Raw genomic sequence first — 23,101 nt, 5'->3', positions numbered from 1 at the left:
CAGCAGAAAGCATGCTCTGATATGAAAGAGACACCTGATTCCAAGTACATGCAAACGTGTTTTGATGTGTTGCTTTTCTACTCCTTGGCTTGTGTATTATGGGAACAACATCAATACAGTGGAAAATCCTTTTAAAGCATCTAGTATTTCACAGTTTCTTTGAAGATGGCTTTGCTTGCCTGTGGAACAAAGCTGTGTTGCCATTTTGGTGGAATGCAACCTGACCTTCCTCTTGAAGAAGTCCTGGTTTACAGTCTGGCAGAGTCTATTTCTGATAAAGCAGATGGTGTCTTTCCATTCAGCCACTTTTCATTCACCACTGAAGGAACTTTGTTCTGCCTTGCTGTACAGCTGTTATTTTACAACTCTGTGTTAAGGAAATTGTTATATTTTTAACTTGAAAAATGTCTTTCCCATTAGTACTTTCTCACTGCATGGGTGGCCTCAACTTCTTAATCCCAACTTTCCCTTAACCTTAGTCAATCTTCTTATCAGTTTATATTGTCCCCTGCTCAGCAAAAAAATGTTTGTCTCTGTCAGTAACACAAAACTGAGAGGTGCTACTGACTCCCTGAAGGGACGAGGGGCCATGCAGATGGATTTAGGTAGGAGGGCTGCTCTGAAAGTAATGCCTCCTATTTTGTTATGTTGCCCCATGATGGATGTTTATGGAATGACAATAGAGGTTGAGCCTTCCTGACAATATTTTGTTTAATTCTGAATTTCTGTATGCGGAAAAAATTGCACCCATTGACGATCATCAACACTTGCTGAGTGTTTATGGAAGTGAAAAGGTGGATGTTAGCACAGTGAAGTGGTGGATGGTGTGTTTCAGCAATAGCAATAGCAGTGTGAATGAGAAGCCACATTCTTTATGGCCATATAGATTTTTATGAGCATAGCATGCAGATTCTTATTCATCATTAGCAAAATGGTGACTGTGTTGAAAAACTGCTTTGTAGCTGAGAATTTTCTCTATTAAATACTGTTATTGTGCTCATTGTCTCTGTTGTGGTTTTCATGGAAATAAACAGCAGACATTACTTTTAGAGCAACCTACATACTTCACAGCATTGGAGATGAACAGTGACTGTGTTTAGTATTGATATGTCTTCACCTTGAATACTGTATGCAGTTCTGGGTTCCGCGGCATAAAAAGGATGTTAATGTCTTTGAATGTATTCTGAGGAAGGCAACCAAACTTGTAACTGAGCTGAAGAGCAAGTCCTGTGAGGAGAGGCTGAGGACACTTGAGGAGGATTGTGAGGCAGCCTCATTGCTCTCTGCAGCTCCCTAAGAAGGAGTAAAGAGATGCTGGGCTCAGTTGCTTGTTCACTGATGAACAGGGAAGATTCAGACTGGACAGTAGCATAAATTTCTTTGCTGTTAGAACAGGCTTTCCAGTGAAGTCGTTGATGTCCCATGCTTGTCAGTGTTTCTGACTATTTCCAGCTGACCAAGGAATATATCTAAGTCTGGTTTTGGTTACCATTCTTTAGATTAGTGATTTTAGATTAGTAGATTAGATTTTAGATTAGTAATTTAAATTTAGATTTAAATTAGTGGGAATGCTTACCTATCCTGACATTGAAGATAATATTAAACAGTATTTAAAGTCAAAAGTGAAGGCAAGAAATTCATAGAGAGATTCAGAGAGCAAAAAGCCCTATTATTTTCATTATTAACACATGGAATTTTAGTCACTGAAGCACTGATCAGGTCATGTGAGACAGAATAGAGTGAGTGATATTCATTCATTTCTCACAGGAAATAGTCTCCTCTGTTCATAAGTCTCCATGAAACTTCCAGAATATTTTATCATGATCTGATCAAATATTCTGTTCAGTATTAGAAATACTTCCTTTCCTCTTTCTTCCACCTTCCACCATGGAAGCAGAGTTTCTGCCAGCTTATTTTGCCCTGAGAGAGGAGAATTCCAAAGCATGCCATCAACAAGAACTTGCTTTTATGCTCCTAAAAAGCAGGTTGTATATTCCCTTTCAGCAGCTTCAAGAACTGTGGCTGATCAAGAACTAAGCACAGAATGAAGTCTGCACAGATTGCCTGTATAGCACTCACTACCTGCAACACAGGAGGGTGCCATCAACTATTAATAACATAAATGGTGGCACACCATTTTGTTTCTAGCACCCAGGATTCCCCTGTTGGTGGTAGGAGTGGATCTAGTCTTAAGGACCACTGCATTCAGAAATTCATCTTTCATATATGCAAAATTGGCATGTGGAATGAGGGCAACAATCACACTGCAGAAATTATATCTTCCTCTGCCAGATTGCTTTGGTCATGACCTATTTCCCTCCTGAAGTAATGCATCCATGTTGGCCGCAGAGGTGCTCAGGCACCTTGATGAAATGTGCTTATGAATGTGAATTGGAGTGACTAAACCATGAATGTGAATCCCGCTTTCTGTCATCCAAGTTACAGTAGAATTCTTTCTAATAGAGTAAGCAATAAACTTTTTGGACTCCAAGTTTAAGGCAGTATTGCTACAAAGAGAAATGGAAAAACAGGAAAATAGAATATGTTTTTACATATGATTCACTCCATTTTTCAGTGGATGATCCTTAGATCCTTTTGTAGATAACTGACATTCAACAAAACAGTTTGAGAGGGCAAAAATGTGATTTTTATGCCAAGACCCTTTAAGTCTAAATTCTAGCTATGATATCTTATGCTGGAGAAATCCCTCATCTTTCCATGTCTGCTTAAAAGCTTCCATAAGCTGCTGGAGCCATCTACCAAGGACTCAGAAAGGTGTAGGACCTCATTGTAGCAACTTGCTTAAGTCTAGGACACTGCATATGAATGTAGGGGAGTAAATTCAGAGAAAATGCAGGGAAGTTTATTTGTGCATGTCACATCTGCAGGTGTAGCAGCCTTCTAAGCACCTAAATGAATAAAGAGTCACTAAGCAAAGAAATTATCTCAAATAATTACCCAAACCACCTTCTCCTGTTTTTCACAGCAACTTTTTGATGGAAGGTGGCCAATTTGTCTTCAAACATGGAATATAAGCATCTTAACCATTGAGGTGGTCTTGATAATTTTACTTCAGATCTACAGATGTTTCTGCATTTACCCACTGAATAGCTTCTTCTCCTAGGTTCATCACATTTCTTGTTTTCTTTGCATGTGCATCTTATTCTTTCAACAAGCTCCCAGTCCAAGTGATTGTTTTCATATCCAAGTCTTTTTGAATATTGTTTTCAAGTAAGAATTCTTAAAGTACTGCCAAATACATGCTTTATTGCACTTTAGCTATTACTTTATTTGCTAATTCTATTCTCTGTTTAAACAACAACAAAAAACACAATTTTTAAAAATATGTTCTTTTTTGTTTTTTATCCTATAAATTTATAGCATTTTAATGTTTCAGTTATTAAGCACATGATCCAGGATCCACTGGAAATTTATGGAGCTTTTTATAAATTTCCACGGATCTTGGGTCAGTTCTTAAATGTTTACAGGCTATCTGTTCTGCTTTTATTTTTTCGCTCCAGATATTTTAACCAATATACATGAGATGGGAACTACGAGGGTTGCTCAGAACATTCTTGTTCTGTTTTGTTAGTTTTGATTGATTGAGTGGACTGTTTTGTTGTCTTTTTTTTTTTTTCTTTTTCTTTTTCTCCTGAATCACTATTATTTCCAGTAATATAATCTGAAACCTTATTATTGTCCTGACCCATCTAGGCATGTGCTTAGCTTTAATCATAGTTAATCTTACCAACTTCAAGACAGCTACTCGTCTTTTTAAAATTGAGCATATGATTAAGTGCTATCTGTCTTGGACAAAGACATAGGCAAACAGGCTGAGTGAACCAAATCCCCTTCAGTGCAGCCAAATCATGGAACCAGTTCTCAGTAAATCCTGACTACGTATTTTTTTTTTTGAAGAAAAAATCTATAAGCCACTCCCACAGCCAGATGGGCAGTGGGATTACGGGTTTAAGAGAGGAATTTTTTAGGAGTGGTTACCCTGATTATAAGCAGAGACATACTACATGTTTGAAGCATGAAAATATCCCTGGCAGCAGAATTTCTTAATTAACATTTTTTCAAGCAAAACAAAGCCCAATGAAGTTACATCTGAAGCAAGAAATAAACTCAATTTTGAATGAGGCAAATCCTTAACTGCTATGTATGGTGGTTCTCAGGGGAGATTATTTATCTTATGCCACAGAAAGTCCCTGAGTTTACTTAGTGAGCTATAATGAATCAATCTGAATTCTGACAGTGATACCTCTACATGAAGAGCAATTGTAGCTTAAAGCTTCTCCAGCATAGTATAATGCTCCTGTAATCTATAATATTAAATAATTGTATTGGTATTCATCATGTAGCTCCACAGGCAGTAGTTACATGGTATGCAGAAAATGAATTCAGAGTTCACCACCTGCTTTAAAATGTCACAGGCATGATTCCAAGCTTTATTGTGTCAGTAAGAACTTCAGACATTAAACCTTCACGAGATCAGAACTGTTATGTATTTATTAGTTCCGTGTGTGACAGTTCCCCCTAAAATTATATGGCTGACTTAAGCATTTTCTGCTATTTGAACTAGCTTTTTCTGATATTCTGGATACAAATTAAACTGTTAAATAGAAAACTTTCAAAAAAAAAAAGCAAAAAAATTTCCTTTCTTCTTAGTCTTTCAATTATTGTTACCTAGATCCAAATCATTACAGCAGTGCCATCATTTTTCTTAAAGCTGATTTACAAAATGATGGTGTGAATTCTCTCCTCAAAGATTACATTGTTAGAGGCAAGGGACCTATCTCAGCCACCTTGGAGATGGTGGAGCTGACTTCACTCTCTCCTTGCCTGGGTGTTGTGAACAGGAAATATGCATTTTGTGCTGCTGATCCACACCAGTCTCCATGGCATATTAAAAAAAAAAAAAAAAAAAAAGGAAGGAACCACAGGAACCACAGATAAGTGGTAACACTAACACTCTTCAATCCAGGCATAGTACTGCAGCTATTTTCTTCCCCTGCAGTGGAATTCATAACAGAAAACGTCACCAGACATTTTTGTAGTAGGGCTGTAATATGGTAAGAGGAAAGCTGAAAGGAAAATAGATCACTGAAAAAAAGTTACTGAATGAGAAATTTCCTGTTTCTATCTAACTTCTGTTTTCCAATGCCCTCACATTCCTCTGAGAAAACTGCATGCAGCAATTCAGAAAACATGGGCATTTGAGACAAGGCTGTTTTCATAAGAACTCTGCTTTGCATATTTGCTGTTATCTAGTTATGGTGGAAGAAGGTATTTCTTCAACCTTACTCTCTCCTAGAACAACTACCATATCCTGATGCCAAGTCTCAAGAAGCCAAGATTATTGGCCTGTGCCTCTGCATCAGATTCTGAGATCAGGAGTATCATGAGGGCTACTCAGTCTGTTTCATATGTTTGAGGAGTTTAATTTTCAAGGAAACAATGTAGTAATTATTATGTCATACATTCCATCTTTTCTACCTTTCAGCTCTTCAGTCTGAAGAGTTCTGCCTTCTTGAGACTTCAAACACAAGGTTTTGTGGTATCTTAGCGCAGACGCTGCGGCTCTTGTAGCCAAGAACTTTTTTCAGCACTGAAAAATTCCCTTCCTGCAAGTTTTTCCTCAGGGCATAAATGCAGGAACCATGTTCTGACCTGTAATTTGTCTCATATATTGGGATTATAGCGTATGTTCTATCAGCAGTGTAGAAATGAGCAAATTTCTGTCTTCTGAACTTAATGGGAATCACATTTAGTCAGTGTGTACAAAAACGAAGATAAAGAAGTATGTTCCATCTGAGCAGTGGGCTGTGTCACGTATGAATCTGACTGAAGGTATCTGTAATAACGTGACAAAACTGCCATTCAATATTTAAAAATGTATTTAATCTCTGAGCCTGAGAAGCAGAATATTTCAATCTCACGTTTAATTTATCTACTACACTAATGTGCAACTTCTCAACTTTTACTTGGCCCAGAAAGATTAGAGGCATATTTCTACTCCATTATCCACAGATTACACACTGTGAGTGTCTCCAAGCAGTAAGCAAGGTGCTTATTACACAAAATAATATGTATAAAGCAAAATTAAGATTTGTATTAACATTTCTTTCTCAGACACAGAGAACATAATTTCTGTTGATTCCTTTTTACAGTGCTAGACTTTTACTACATGCTTCCATTAAATCTCTTGTTCATTTGCTGCTAAACATTTGTGCTCTGATCATATTGAGTAGTTAAAATACCATTTAAAAGTTAGGTATAGGGAACTAGATGGAATAGTCAACAATTTTTATGACACTGATGTGAAAACCTTGGCTTTTTTTTTTGCGTGGTGGATAATCCTTACAACTTACGCTCTTTCACATTCAATTTGGATTTAGCCAAATTCTGTCCTCACTTAACAGCTTTGTAGTCCAAAGTACTAACAACAAGGGTTGCTTTGGAATAACCAAGAGCAAGATTTCATCTTCTGTCTTCATTGAGCATAGTTAATTCCTAATTAATGCAGAATAATTGACCTCAATTAAAAGAGTCAATGTTTGAATTGAATCAATGTTTCAGGTCTGGTGGTGTTTATTTAACACTTGTAATATCAGGAATGACTCTTTCACCTGAGATTATAGCTGAATAGTCCCTCAACCCCATCTTCCTAAAACTCTGTGAGACTTCTGCAACACCACACTTCTGACTCCCTGTCTTCTCAGCAGGTTTTTTTTCACCTGCCAGGAAATATATTTAGTTAGAAAAAAGCAGCATTTCATCTCCCTTAGAAGCCTCCCTGAACATATTAATGTATTCTGTCAAATTATCTGATGTGATTTACAAATAATCCAAATATTCAAGTGTTCTCTCTCTTCTCTGTGGCACTAGTAAATACTAGCAACATCCTCAGAAGGGGCATCTTCTACTCCTCTGATTTAGAGAGGAATGGACAACATTCTGCGGTCATAGCACTGCTTTACGAAAGGACTACTCAAGTTCATGAAAGGCCCACTTCTGGGCAGACAAGAAACGTAAACTGAGGAGCACCCACTGTACTCGTGTCAAACTTTTATCTTCTATCTCAACCCCTAGATAAACAAGAAGCCACTCTTGATTACCACTCCTTGGTTAGGCAACTTGCATCTCAAGGGAGAGACTAGGAGATTTGGGAAAGTGAGTGAAAAGACAATATAACGTTCTGTCACATTCTCTCTCCTTTTGCTCCATATAGAACCAACATACACACAGCTGCTTCTCAAGCATGATTTAGAGAAGGCTGCTCATGTTCTCACCTAGTTGTACAATGACCATCTGCAAAATGTGATCGAGCTGGCTAGAAATATAAGATAATGACATCAAAAGTTCAGTTGTATAGTGAAAATATGGCTTTCACGTGGCTTCAAAGCTCACCAACAAAACAGAGAAGAAATCTGTACTTGGAGATCTTCATGTAAAGTATTACCATTTGCTGTTGATCAGAAGTACCAAGTCATCTTTTGGTTACAAATATACATATATATGTTTAATAAAATTATCAAGCTTGTGAATTTAAGACATTCCAGAAAAAATGTAGTAGATGTATTTTTTCTAACACAGATTCTTGTTATGTAATTTAATGGAAATGTTACTGCTAAACTCTCAAAAAATCTGCGCAAAACTGTACAGATCTACAGGGGCAGAGAATAGCAGACTCTCCCAGGGAAAGGTTTCATTATCCCTACACTGCTTGATTTTTTTTTTTACATTATGTCTGCGCATGCTTCGTCATTCTGCCATCTGCTGTAACAAAATACAGGCAAAGCATTTTTGAAAATAAGCCCTCTGCACGTTAAAAATGCTCCCACCCTTCTCACAAGCTGTTGAGCTGATTATCCTCTCCTCCTCATTCTCCCTTGGCCCCACCATCACATGCTTGATGAATTAAATACATGTACCAAGCAGAGAGAACATAGAATCCCACTGATTTTGCCACAATGTTTCTATTAAATGAAATGAATAGTCATGCATTTTACTTTACTGTGTAAATGCATCTACTGGAAGGACAGAAATATCAAGTCATTACCACTAAATTTTTAATTTTGGGACTCCCAGTCAAATTTATTTCTTGTTTGATATTGTTTGCAGATACACAATGTATAGTGATGTTGATTGCTATAGCACTGAAATTATAGAGTATGAACAGAATGGTTTTTAGTGCACTCTTTGTACAGTCAAAGTTTTTTCCTGGTGCAGCAGCACAAATCTCTTGGTAGCAGTAAACTCTCTACGCATACTGCATTCCCGAACACATGTTCAAAGGTGATAAAATAAATGCAGATGGTTTCCCAAAACCTCAGAGGAGTGTTTTTTACTGTTGCTAAATGGACTTTAAAATATAGGGAAAAAACTGGAGAAAATTTACTTTGACACAGAAAGGCAATTTCAGAATAGCATTCAGTCATTTTGGAGAAAAGCTAAATAAAATGTGTGTTTATAATGATCTATTGGCAAAATAATATTGAAATATAGAATATTGAAACTGCATAATAGGAGTGAGTTTCAAAATACTTGAAATAAGTATTGTGAGCTGAGTATTTTGCTTAACTGCTTAAATATACAAAAATGTCAGATAGAGAATTTTTAATTCAGTGTGCCATCACTGGAGCTGGCAATAAAATCATCCCAAGCTACAGGCAAAACAGAACTAAGCTTTAACAAATTTATTACAGGCTTTGTTTACAAACTTGTTACAAAATTATACAGCATCTTATGTGTACACAGGTTTTACAAGAACATGTAACTAATGTGTGCAATTGCTCTGCTCTCTGATTGAGATCTGCAGGTTTCTCTTCACTGATGGCCTGATGCAGATTTCCCCACAGTATTTTTTTCTTGACTTCGATGGAAGTTGGATCATATCCAAAGTGTAACACTTCTGTTCATTTCTATACTAAGGTTAGAAAGAGGCAGCTGATCTCATAACCTCATGCACCCTGTTTCTTTCCTATTTAATATGTTTCAGATTATTGGTGTTATATTTGCTCTGATGTGCTTTTGCTGGGCACTTAGAAAACGCTCAATGTATCGGTGATGTTAAGAATCATAATGACTTTCTTTAACTAGAATAACAAATTGTTTTCTTTAAACCTATGAAGAATGATCATTTTCAGTGGTAGAAATAATTAGATTAGAATAGATTCTGATTTTAATTACATTGCTATAATAATACATTTTCTCACCTGTATTTAGTATACTTTCTCTGGATATACAATGATGTAAACAAGCACCATCCATATTCCAGGAACAATGAAGTCACCAATTAGTGGGATGTAAGCAACAGTGTCTATCCAAGATCAGAGGATGCCCTTCTTCTATAGATATAGACCAAATAGATGCATGGAAGAATGGAAACCTCTGAAGTCAATAATACAATTATATACAATGACAATATCTGCCCTCGGTTATTTACCATATCTGAAAATAATCTCTATTTGGAAATTTTGGGTGTAAAATTAGGTTTATAACCTGGAAAATTTTTCAGTGTGACAGTCCTCTTAAAAATATACTTCTCTTCACAAACAGAAAAATTAATAGTCAGGGGTTATTGTAACCTACACTTTTCTGCCAGTAAAAATAGCACAAGATCTGTTAAGGGTTTTCTTTTGCTTGTTTTCCAAGGAGGGAGAATTCAGGAAAAAAATCTAATCACATTTATTAGATATTGAATTGCTTGTTATATCATCTCTTCCCTTTTAATCATTGCCTTCGTACTAAAACTGAAGCTATTACTGCTTGAAGCAAAGCTAATTTTTAGTCCATTGAGATGATTACTTTTCCTCTGAGGTAAATACCCTGGCCTCATATTGAAAACTGAGAGAATTCTCAAAAAACTTTTTGTTTATGGGCTCCTCTCCAGAATTACACCTCCATGCTCCAGCCTAGTTTTCAGAGTGTCAGCTATTCCCTTGCTTGTGCTCGTAAGAAACCTGTCCATTTTATGATGTGTAGGGCTCTCTGCAAGGGATTAGGGGAGACCACACAATTTGCTGCATTGATCACCTCTTACAGATTCAAAGTTGATTCTCCAGTAGTGAAAATTATATGAATAAAGGCACCTTATCACCATATTTTTGCACACTCTGATCTCATTTTCATTTCTGATGTGAAATGTGCTACAGCAATGAAAGCCATAATATAAAAATTTAAGACTACTATAGCTACTTTTTTGAAGGGCTTTGTTTTGAGCACTGATTGTGGATTAAGAATTATCTAGGGACAGATAAGTTATGTGGTTCAATCTTAGTTCTGTTGACCAAAATCCATGACATGACTCTGATTTACTTTTATGACAGTAGGATACCATCCAGTGCATAATATAGGTAATGTAGAATGGCCCTTATCTTCAGGTAGAATAATTATTAGTGTCCCCACTGGAACTAAATGACAATGCAAAAAATAGTATGAGGTATTTATTAGCAAGTTTTTCTGCCCTAACCACAAACCTGTGTGACTGAATAACTTCATTATAGCTATGGTTTACCTGAATTTTAATGACAGTATGGCTTAAAAAGAAAAATAAAATCTTTTATATCTCTGTGAAAGGTACCAGTCTTGCTGTGAGGTTCTACTCATTTTTCTTCCATTAAAAACAGGGACTGTGTTACTGAGGAGAACAGTTTCATATGTATGTGTGGCTTTGATAGCCACCCTAAGATATAATCTTTTTCTTTATAATAATTCTTAAACCAAGAGCTCTTTTAGCATTAAAAGAACACTGGCTTTGTTTCTAATTTAAAAATTCAGACAGAGGAGAATGATGTAAAAATTAAGCATGAGATAATAGATTAGTGTAGAAGAAAAGGTCAATCACAATAAATACTATATCCAGAAGAAATAGTCATTTATGTATTAATGATCCATTTAGATCTGCTCTTGGTCTCATTAGTTTAGTTATAAACATCTTAGATTTTTAAAATATTGTTTCTAAGATTACTTGTCAGCATTAGAAATAGTTGCAAAAGTAACGTACTTTAAAAACAACACTGATTGCTGGATTATAAACAATCATCCTGAAACGCTAACAGGGAAAATGATCATTTCATTGACAAAACTGACATGATAAATTGTATTTTACAGTAACTTGATGACTCTGACAACAACATCAGCTACAGGCTATGACTCATATTTTAGTTCTTTTCTGCTTTAGTGTTGATACTGAATCCAATTAAATGTGTGTGTATAGTGAGAGATACAAATATGTACACAACTCTTGACATCAATCTGATTTTTAAGAAGTTTACTAAATAATTGTCACTGGTTTGACTATATTGAATGAAGAATACTGATTTTACACAGATTTTACAGTCAGGTTATGGTGTTCTGCCAACAAACAGTGTCACAAATATAGTCTAAAGAAATCTGGAGTTGCCCATAGCAGAGACGCACAGCCTTTAGTCTTGTTTATTGAGAAAGAAAGCTTATATACTGTAGATTTGCTGAAGTTTAATAAATAAGGTCAACTTATAATATATAAAACAATATAAACATTTATATGCTACATGCATATCATATAATTTAAAGTAATAACTTATATAGCAAAGAGATGCAGATTTATGTTCTTCCTATTTTTCTTGATAATGCACACACACAGGAGGTGTCTATTCTTATCCATCTCCAGCCTACAAGTTTATTGTTTTCTGAAGTCAGTGCTCTAACATAAGTCTGGGATGTCTTGCATTGGGAGTTCCAGTGCTTGTCGTCAATGCCTCGGCAGCCATTTTTAACAGGTTTGGCTTCTTTACACCTTGTTTCATAAAAATATTGCTTAACTGGAGAGTTGCCTGTTTTAATTTCTCCCAGCACAGTTACCTGGTGTCCTCTAATGTCGATAGCAGATGATTTGTCCGTGACCCATAAGCTTTCACTGTCACAAACAGAATATTCCCCTCGGTGACTCTTGTGCTCTGCGTACCTTTTCCTCCGAGATGTTCTGTTTAATACCACTGAATTTCCAACATAATCCTCTGTGAGGTACAGTGGTGGTGGTTGCAGTGGTGTGTTGTCACTCAGGAGAACTCGAGGAGAGTTGTAGCGTCTCTGCTGCCTTAAGAGGTCTGTATCCATTGAAATAACTGGCTGGAAGTCTGATTTCATATTTTCATCTCCATCCATCTCCTGGTAACCCTCTACTTTCTGCACTATGTTTTGATAGTTTTCCTTGACATCTATCATCTGCTTAGAAAGCTTGTTTTTCACAATGTCTGCCCGAATGAGTTTAATAATGAGAGAATTCATTGAATCTTCTGGCCAATTCCTTTGATCCATATTGTTTGACTGAATGCCACGAAGATATGCAAGAAATATCACATAAAACAAGATGGACATCACCTTGTTCACCTGTAAGATCTACAAAGAAACAGAAAGTCAAGATAAAAGCAATTAAATAAGATTTACTAAATGCTGTAAACATAAAAATTCTGATTAATTTTTAATGTTTTACTTATGCAGTAAAGATAAATACAGGTGGGCTATATGTATTTTAATACATTATTTAATTTTATTCTGTAATAAATGCAAACATTTTACAATTTCTTTTTTCAACATTTAATCAACCTCTCATGCACTTTTAAGAATGATCTCACTTTTATTCATTCCTTGCATAGTGACAGACATGCCAGTTAAGTCCCATCTCCATAAAGTTAGGTAGCTACTCTTGGGAAAGCATGACCAAGCCTTGATAATGAACAGATGCTAAATCACTTTTGCAGAGTTTGTTCCGATGAGTGGTTGGTTTCAAAGACACAAGAGAGTAGCAGACTCTAAAGTCTATTTCTATAAAATGAAAAAGGTCTGACTTTACTAAGTGTCAAGAATTTGCATGTATTGAAATCTTATGAATACATCAAATTTCTGTTCATCAAATGGCTTGTATCTAACCTTAAGAGCATCATTGTACACTGAGCATTTTTCTGTGGCTCTTTTCTGGGCTGGGGCCTGTTTGCTATTTTTCTTTTTTTAATGAAGTTCTCTTGTTTCATGAGTGGAACAAAACTGACTTAAGCTAGAAATATTAATGGACAGAAGAAAGACTCTCTCCCCACTCCTCTTGAAAATGAAGAGTCTTGTTCAAACAGATCAAAATGAACTCAAGACTGAAATTTTGAAAACTGTGCATCCTGTGCTTCTTTTTGTAGTGCACTTAGCCATACTATGCTTAATGTGGATTCCTGTATTGTCTTTCTAATTCTAACTTCTCAGTATCTTCTGAAAGCCCTTTGCCCACTTCTGGTTTTATCTTTCTATCATACTGTAGTTGAGAACTATGAGTATTTGTGTAAGGAAGTGTTTTTTCCCTTATGGATAACTGTTTATTTTGTACTGAATTGCAATTGAATTTAAATGAAACTAATATTCACTGTCAAATATAAGATCACGGAAGAAAACCATTGACTTTGAAGTAGATTAACTGAAATTTTTACACAGGCAGTGGACTGAAGATGAAAATATTAAAACTCATGTTGTTACAGAACTGTCATACCATGTGAGAGGCCCTGGGTGAAGTACTGTTTCAAGTGACTGAAAAAAGTCTTGAGATTCATTCTCCCACACTGCAAACTAGTCCAGCATATGTCAGTTTGCCAGCATTCTGGAATGAAGTCACACATGTTGCAAGGATCCTTAGGAGACCATCTAGTCTAATATTCCTTCTCAAAGCAGGGTCAGCTGGAGCAGCTTGCACAGGACTATGTCCAGTCATTTTATTAATATCTTCATGGATGAAGACTCTAAAACCCATCCAGGCAATTTCACTGTTTTATCACCCTCATCGTAAAAAAAACTAAAAATATCGCTTCTTTCAGTAGTTTCTTCTATTTCAGGTTGTGTCCATTTCTTCTTGTCACTGTATGGAACACACTTGATAGAGTTTAGCTCCACCTTCTTTACTCTTTCCCATTAAGTATTTCTACACCTTGATAAGAGAGTCTGAGTTTCTCTCCTCCGGGCTAAGCAGTCCCTTCTCTTTCAGCCTCTCTTTGTATGACAGTCCCTTAGTCATCTTTGTTTTGGTATGTCCATGTCTCCTGTACTAGGGTGTCCAGAACTGGACCAAACATTGCAGATGTGACTTCACCAGCACTGAGTAAAGCGAAATAATCACTGTGACTTCACCAGCAATGAGTAAAGCGAAATAATCACCTCCATTGACTTCCTGGTAATGTTTTGGGTACTGTGTGTTTTACCAGAAGAAACTGCAGAGAAATCTGACCTTTTAAAATAAAATTTTCTAACAAAGCATTTTCTGTTTAAGAAGGAAAAAAAAAAGGGGGGATGGGGGAGGAGGAAGGGAACGAAGCAAAACTTGTTTTAGCAACAGTGAGTCCCCTCTTCATAGTTTGGAACTGCAGCAAAATCAGAGCTACCCTCTGTGGATGTCCTTTTATGGACAAGAAATGCGTTTTCTCCATTCTCAGTTTGTCACAGTATGAGTTCGCCTAAATCTAGACAGTTGTTTGCAGCAAAGCTATGCTTTGAAAGAAATTCTTAGATTTTCAGTTACCATGCAGTTACTGTCATACCTAAATAAATACTAACTTCACGTAGATGGATCTCAGAGCCCAGACTGAGCTGTATAAAAGATCTTTTCCTGTGCAATTTAGCTTGCCCTTGGTAAATTACATTCCTTAAGAAACAGAAAAGACATTTTAAAACATGTGTCATTCAGCAGATTTCTCATAGCACTCAGAAGAACTAACTCACACATAATATGACACACAAGGCCATACAATAGTTAGGAAAGCTCTGAGAACACTCTGCTCGAAAGCTGAAAGCATTATTCATGCCAGCATGCAGCTGCATGTAATCACTGGTCTGCTTCATTTCAAAACTAAGTGGCACTAACAAAATACACAAGTTGGAGCAGGTGATGAGGTGAGAAAAATAAGACTAGAGTTCCTGCAAACTCCATTTAATGTCATACTGCACACAGATAGGGTTAGAGATCTCAAAATCAAATCAGTTAAAATAAACTGTTTTTTTCTTACCCATGGCAGAACTATGTTAATGTTAAAAATCTTTTGTTGAAAAATATTTTGTTGAACCTAAAGTAAAGTGTCTCATAAATTTGGTGGGAAAAGATTATACTACTCTGAAATTTAACCTGCAGTTTAACTTAATCTTAATAAATTATGTGCTACAAAAAGTAAATTGTCTCAGTACTAATCTTTACAGTTTTCTGACATACTTTGGGGACACGAATTTGGAAAGAAAATGCAAACATTGGGTTAAAGAAATTACAGTTTTTAGGGAGTTACTATGAGACAGTTCTCCTAGGAACTGTTTACCTGTGAAGATAGTGGTGTACTCAGAAATTCAAGTCCAGAAAGATCATGTAAATTGGCTGTGACACACAGCCTACTTGACATTAAGGTATATCATCTTGCCTGAAGTAAGTAAGTCCTCAGTATATATCAAGTATAACCATGCATAAAATTGAATCAGTATAATTATCTTTCTGTGCAATATGTACTATACCTGACCTTGTTGTTCTGTGGTTGTAGAAGATTTTAGAGATCCCAGTTTGAGTCTGAAAAAATTGACCTAGCATCTTATCTGGGTTTACATCAAAATATATCCCTTATTGACCTACCTGTTTATGATGAACTCATCATTTGACTAGGAGCTCAGTATTGGAAGAACATAGTGGTAGATAACTTGATTCACTTTGTGCCTGTAGCCTCCTGTACCTCCAAGTTCCATTTCCATTCCATGTTTTGGTAATTCAGGAAGGGCTGCTGACATATTCTGTAAGACTTTTTTCCTGAGCTGCTGAGAATCTTTGGATTAGGTTTGCTTTCATCTTCTACTATTCTATGTAGTCTTCTAGATATTTGGGATGTAGCTTTAATGCTTTGAGCTATTGCTAGACTCTTGCTAGAGGTGATTAAAAAAAGTGGGTGGGTACATGGTTCAAAGAAGCCATTAAATGTGGTCAGAAAACACTGTGCTATGTAAAATTTGGAGAAGTAGTGGACATCAAAGTAGGGAAATATTCATTTATTCATATTTATCCCTTTGTATAGTGTCAGTCTCCAGCATCAGAGATGCTACCTCAGCTTTCAAAAGTGATTTAAAACATGCCAACAGGAGCAAAGATCCATAGCAGAACTAGGAGTAGAACTAAATGGCAATTAAGCAGTCTGAGTGGTATAGAGGTGCTGTTTATCTTGCTCCACAGCTTCTGCTCTGAACAGTTTTTCTTGTATTCCCACATAGAGGACTTAGAGGAACAGATATCACAACGTGGCAGGAAAGCCAGCAAAAACTGGTAGTATATAGAGCAGACTGTTAATATGTGCTAAACAAGTTTGACTTGGAGACTGCTGACATTCGTGGCATAGCAGGTAAAAACAAACATTACTAAAAATGTGAAGCATTGCAAAGTTGTTCAATCTTTCAAGTGCAGCTTAGCTTTATTTTATTTTAATGGTTTATATTCCTGTGATGTTGACAGGGAATTGATGCTGTCTAGCATAAGCATCTTGGGGAAGTCCTAAGTTTAGGAGTAATCAACAATCTTACCTATTATTTTCATTAAGAAATGAAATCCCCACCAGACTCTGGTAAATTACTTTCCAATCTATTCTGGCACAATGCTTTACGTAAGATTGGAAAGCTTTTTTTGTTTTGTTTGTGGTGATTAATAATAATAAATATCTTTTATTTTGATTACTCTCTGAACAGTCTACACAGCTGAAGCGCAAAATGTCATTTAATATGTGCTGTGAAAATAGTGAAACCCTAGTACTGTGAGACACAGCCTAAATATCCACTTTTAAGTCGTTGCTGAGAGGAGCCGGAATAGAAGCTGGTGTGACTGGTGAATTTTTCATTCAGCATTGTAATACCTAACATGATTTATGTAAGTCAGCTTGAAGTATGTGGCACTTTCTGAAAAATTTAAGAGAAGCTTTTTTTTTTTTTTTTTTTTTTTTCCAGACTAAGCAATGATCATTTGTAGTAGCTGACAATTTATTCAGGCTTTTGCATGATAACAATGCAATTATTCTCATCGCTTGCTAAACTATTTTCATAAACTCTTGGAAAACAAGAAGTAACAAAATGCCCTTTTCATTTCCTAACCTTTATAACTTTGTTGATAAGAAATACAGTCCTTATCTTCTGTGCTTCGGGAGGGAATGAAAATGTACAGAATGAAAAATATTAATGCATCATGAATATTCAGATGGCAGAAGATAGATTATGAAATAATTGTACATTAAAATTTGCACATATTTCAGAATAGAAATCAACTATTTGTCAATATCAAATTGACTATTTGTTGTAGACTATATGTCAACAACATATGCCTGTAGAAGAATTTATTATGATAGATGGCTACAGAGCAGTGAGTGCCCCAAGAGATGCTATGACCCTCCTGAACATTTCTGTTTCTCAAGACACAGAAATTTCAACACACAGTTTGAAACCAAAGATTTCACAAGACCCAGGCCCACTAAGATGCCTGAGAATTCAGACATAAAATCAAGTGGGACTGGATTATGGCAGCTCTATGTGTTAACCCTCCCATTCTCAGGGCCAACCAAACTGTAAAGTAGAGTGAAGTAACTTGAAATCAATGCATTCCTCTTGCAAATGGGCTGGGGAGTAGGGAAACATACTGTATCTGAGGAAGGGGACCCACAGTAGATCAGTAGCTTTTAATTACGAATTGCTCAAGGCCATTTTCAAGAGAGAACACATCTCAGCACTTTTGTCCCAACAGTCTCCACTGAGAGTATACCAGTGAGAGGTATTGCAGTAATGGAATTAAGCCTATTGAGTCACTGTCATTTCCTCTTTAAACAGTTACATACTTGAGTATGAAAAGCCCACTTGCACTTCAAACGAATCTACCTTACTTATTATTACAGTTGTGATCTTGACCCTACTTTTCTCTATGGAAAGCTTTCCCAACTGCTGAGAGCTTTCTGAGAGACAGAATAATCACAAAATGTGATAATACATCTGCTGTGAGGGGAAAATGCTTTAACTGCTAAACATGCTGTGTAGAAGTGCAGCAACTTTGGTTCTTTTCTGATGCAGCTGACTGCAACTTTTTGTGTGTCTGCATTTGATCCTTCTGCAAATGTATCTTTTTGGAGATTAGAACATGATCAATTTACACATACCTATCTATTTCCAAGAGAAAGGTCAGGAGCAGTTCCTCAGTGCTTACCTCACTACTTGGCACAGCAATTGCTTCTCACACCTGGTAATTCTGTTAGGGTTTCATTCCCCCAACACTGACACAGAATTCTGGGCAGCTGAGACCTCCCAGAGGTGCTGGACATTCTACCTATTCCACCAAGAGGCTTGACTATTAATAATGTGTACCAACTGTACTAGTTGCATCCTCTGCTCTGCAATCAGCTACAGAAGCAGGAAGATATCTCCTCAGTCACAGCTAGGTCTTTTTCTATTTTAATTCCTTTCCTCATTTATATTTTTGTGACACGATGATTACACCTGTCTGCTTCTGCCCAGAATGCCATCATGTAGTTTTGCACTAACCAGTTGAGTGATTAATCTGCAAATTGAGAAAGCCAGGGTGAGGTCATGAGAGATTGGGATCCTGGTTCCTCTAGTTTGATGAAAGATTTTAGTAGAGTAAAAATCTCTGTTCATGACTTTCTTGATCTGCAAAATAAGGAGCTCCATGAAATGATGTTGGCATTTTGTTATCCTGGATAAATACTCAAACATCCTTTGCTTTCTTCCTCAAAGAGCTGTCTGTTGTTTCCCTACTAAGACTAAAGATTTTGTCTCTCCACACAAGGCTTGACAACACTGCAGTATAATGCCCTCAATGCTATATGGGAGGTGTCTGTTTAGAGACTAATGAGACATTTAACATAAATATTCCATAAATGCAAATCATCCTGTGTTCTTTTACAGCTCTTATGTCACTGATATTTGAGAACTCCAAAAACATTTATTTACATTAATACAGAAAAATTAAGGAGGATGCTCTTGTTCATGTTTTAAACAAACTGGAAATAGAGAGGTCAGATGTAATTAACAAGGTTGTACAGGCATTCTGTTGTAAATCTGGAGTACAGAGAATATGTTTATGTGTTTTCATGCTGCACTGACTGCATCAGAAAACCCATCTGGAATGTTGTATGATAAGCTGATCACTAGAGTGATAACTGTGAAATATATGGAAATAAAAATAATCACATCTGATATAAGCAATTAGCCACATCTTAGTCATGATGAAGAATTAAAGCTGTAGCTGAAGTAAACAATTTCTGCAAAAGTCTTCTGCTTTCATATTATTCACTGCGTAGCTTTGAAAATTCTCCAAGGTAACAAGAAATCTAAAGGTCAAATTCTTAGTTAAATCAATAAATTCCAATGACTTGATTAGATTTGTGTTATTTTTACAAAAACTGATAATTTGCCTGTAGTTTTGCATTTGTCTATTTTTTCAGTTTTTGGTTTTTGTTGTTTTTGTTTGTTTGCTTGTTTGTTTTTGGAAATCATTTGAAAATTAGAAATAGAAAGCACAAGAACTAATCCACCACGGAGAATAATATAAGGTGATATAGTATTTTCATTGCTAATTGTTAATAGCAAAAAGGTCAAGCAGCAAGCAAATTAAATTTGCAGCAGAACTGGGAAGGTATGCAAACAGCAGTTAGCAAAGAAAAATACAATCTCTGCTGGGGAGATGAAGACATAAAATATTGGCAGAAAATTACGAAATGAGAATTGAACTAGAAATTACAAGTTAGTATACTGGGAGAACAATGATCTTGACCTAAGAATTATTGAAAACTTTAGAAAGGTATAATATTTAATAAATGCAATTACCATGGCATTGCATTGCAGAGCTAGGAAGGAATTTTTGTAGCACAGCAGAAAGATCAGGAAAGCTGTTTGAATGTTGGAAGGTATTGTCATATAAAAATAAAATAAAGAGCAGCAAAAAAGACTAGAAGGTTTGTATAACTGACATTTAAAGAATTTGCCTTGAATGTGCAAGTTTTTGCTATAATATGATAAAAAAGGCATGACAGCAAACCTAGTGCAAAGATCTAGAAAGTGTAAACACTACTAAAAGCAAGTGTTCACTGTAGGGTGGGGCAAAGGAATGCAATCAGGAAAAATTAAATTAAACTAAAGAAAGAGAAGTTAAGCTGATCATCAAAATAAATTCTCAAGATCTACAAGATGTTTGCAAACAAGCCCAAAGCCACACCAAAGAAGCCTGTTTTTATGTTTTGCTACAGCCCTGAAAATCCATCTAAATTTTCTTTTTTTTTAAACTCTTTGACAGTCCTTTCAAATCAATCTGGATCTACTTTGGCTCAAACAGGGCCAATAAATGGTTTTGTATTAGTCAGATAACAGTTCCTGTTTCTCCTGGTAGAATATGAAAGAGCAGCCTTTTAGAAACTTTGCAAAGTAAGATATGAGGTATAAAAACATGAGGTATTTTCATATTTACATTCCCACTGGATGAATCATTTACATGCAGGATTATTATTATTATTATTATTATTTTATTTTTTATTTTTTCAAGAAAAAATGAGAAAATTTCAAAAACATATATTTTTAGATTTGATTTTCTGGTATTAAAAAAACACAAGCAGAAAAGTCTTTCAAACTGTGAAATTCAAAATAATGTTTTGTTGGAATTTAGTTTGAAAGCAAGAGGATTTCTGTTTTGTTTTGCTTTGTTCTGTTTTAAAAACTGAAACTTTCCTCATCTGTCTTCTTAAGTATTTTCTAATTTAGTTTTTCTTTTTATAAGTAGGAAAAAAGACAAATCAAGCAAGCAAGAAGAGGAAAGAAAGAGTCAGAGTTCCAAAAATATTAGACCCTCACTATGAAGTCCCAGATCCATTGACCTCTTTAATGGATACAGGCAAAGTTCATATTCAGAAGGAAACAGAGAGAGAGGAAATGCCAGTTAGAAGTTAAGTGACTTTTCATTTAGTTTGAATGAAAATTTCTGGAGAGAACCTGAGATGCTTTTGTTGAAAAGAGAGCTTCTCTTCCATTTTCTGACAGCTTTACTATGACCTGAGAATGCACATTTGCCTGGAAAGCAGAAATGCTATTTGGGTAATAATATATCTTTCAAGGTCTGTAAGGTATAATTTGATTGGAAGGAGCAGCATTCCGGCTCAGAAGCTTCTCCCAGACACTGCATGAGCCTTGCTGTGTCTCCATATGTAATGCACTTCTGCTTCAGCTGTGTTCCATGGGACTGGGACTGTCATTTTGCAAGGGGCTCAGTGGAGAAGCTCTATTTCATTTTAACTAAAACTGAACCCGTGTTTGCTTTGCAAAATCCCTTGGCTCCTGATTGCTTAAAAGCTGTGTGGAAATACATCCTGGGCAATTTTGTGAATCAAGTTTGTTTTCTGAAATGCCTCTCCATACTCCTCAAGGGTTCACCAACCTCCAAATAGAAAAGACAACCTGCTAGACATACACGCGCAAAGTTTTGGATGTAGATGCTGTGAAGGCAGGATTTCTGAAGAACAAGAGGCCTGCTCCAAATAAATTCAATCACCAGAAAGATCTCACGAATTCAGCACAAATTGGACAAGGCTTTAGCAGATAAAGAGGTGGTAGGGATGACAATGTGGCTACAGACAGTGGCTGTTGAATCCTTGCTCTGTCATACATGTAAAATGTAATTCTATTGTTTGTATCCAGACCATAATAAGGAATTTTTACTGCACTATAAGACTAATACATCTTTCATGATTATTGCACAGGCACAGCAGTTTGCTCAGAACTGGTTTGGAATATCGTTAAAGTCATTCTCAGAGAAAAGCAGTCTGTATTTCTGACAGAACATAGGGAAGTGTGGGAAATGTAAGATTATAAGTTTTTCTCACAAAATCACAGAATTGCAGGGGTTGGAAGGGACTTGAAGAGATCATCAAGTCCAACCCCCCCACTAAAGCAGATTCCCAGCAATAGATTGCACTGATATCTCCACAGAAGGTGACTCCACAACCTCTCTGGGCAAGCTGCTCTAGCGCTCTGTAAAACCTAACATAAAGAAATTCTTCCGCATGTTTATTTGGAACATCCTATGTTCAAGTTTTAGGCCATTTCTCTTTATCCTAACACTACAAATCACTGAGAAGACCCTCGCCTCATCCATTTGCCTCCAACCTCCCTTTTGATATTTATAAACATTAACCAGATTCCCCCTCGGTCTTCTTTTCTTCAGGCTGAATAGTCCCAGATCTCTTAGCCTTTTCTCATTAGGGAGATACTCCAGGTTCCTAACCATATTTGTAGCCTTCTGATGGACGCTCTAGAAGTTTTGTATCTCTCTTGAACTGGGGAGCCCAGATCTGGACACACTACTCCAGATGTGGCCTCACTAGGGCAGACAAGTGGATCGCCTTCCTCAACCTGCTGGCCACACTCTTTTTAATGCACCTGAGGATACCATTGGCCTCCTTTGCCATAAGGGCACACTGTTGGCTCATGGCCAACCTGTTGTCCACCAGCATACCCAAATCCTTCTCTGCAGGTCATCCCCTAACCTGTAATGCATTAAGTTATTCTTCTGCAGGTGCATTTGCTCTTATTGAACCTCATAAGATTCCTCCATGCTCAGCTTTCTGGTCTGTCCAGGTCTTGTTGAATGGTAGAACAACTTTCAGGTGTGTCAATCACTGCTTCCAGCTTTGTATAATCAGCAAACTTGCTGAGGGTGGACTTTATCCCTCCTTCTAAGTCACTGATGATGATGTTGAAGAAGAGTGGACCAGCACTGATTTTTCTTTGCATGAAATGTGAAAAATAATTTTACACAGCTTGTGTGCCATTTAGGCTTGTATATTACATCAAGTTACAATAACTGCCATTGTGGTTTAACCTGGCAGCTGGCTAAGGACCACAGTCATTCACTCACTCTTGCCTGCCAAGGTGACAGGATAGAGAAAAGAATAATAGCTATCTTTGTTTATACATATGAATGTATACAACAAGTGATGCACAAGCAATTGCTCACTACCCCCTGACTGATGCCCAGCTAGACCCCTGAGCAACGGAAGAGTGAGATAAACTCTTCCCCCCGCTT

The 23,101-nt window shown here is 36.5% G+C and overlaps 1 protein-coding gene across 5 annotated transcripts in view; it reads right to left on the bottom strand.

The window, feature by feature from the left end:
- Positions 1 to 8,687: 8,687 nt before the first annotated feature.
- The window catches only part of NTF3 (neurotrophin 3), a 71,955-nt gene continuing 57,541 nt past the window's right edge, over positions 8,688 to 23,101 (bottom strand). For 3 of the 5 annotated variants that reach the window (XM_085234104.1, XM_031555526.2, XM_085234080.1), the window contains one exon: positions 8,688 to 12,387. In XM_085234104.1, coding sequence (XP_085090230.1) covers positions 11,593 to 12,366 — 774 coding nt within the window. In that variant the 5' untranslated portion in view covers positions 12,367 to 12,387 and the 3' untranslated portion in view covers positions 8,688 to 11,592. Of the gene's footprint in view, positions 12,388 to 13,519; positions 15,588 to 15,628; positions 22,982 to 23,101 lie in introns of those variants that run through there. The other 2 variants (XM_085234114.1, XM_085234094.1) reach the window with 2 other exon arrangements.

This window comes from Meleagris gallopavo, chromosome 1 (genome assembly GCF_905368555.1).
Source record: "Meleagris gallopavo chromosome 1, MGAL_WU_HG_1.1, whole genome shotgun sequence".
NCBI classification, from domain to species: Eukaryota; Metazoa; Chordata; class Aves; order Galliformes; family Phasianidae; genus Meleagris; species Meleagris gallopavo.
The sequence above is the reverse complement of the archived record's forward strand: the minus strand, read 5'-3'. Positions and strand labels throughout refer to the sequence as shown.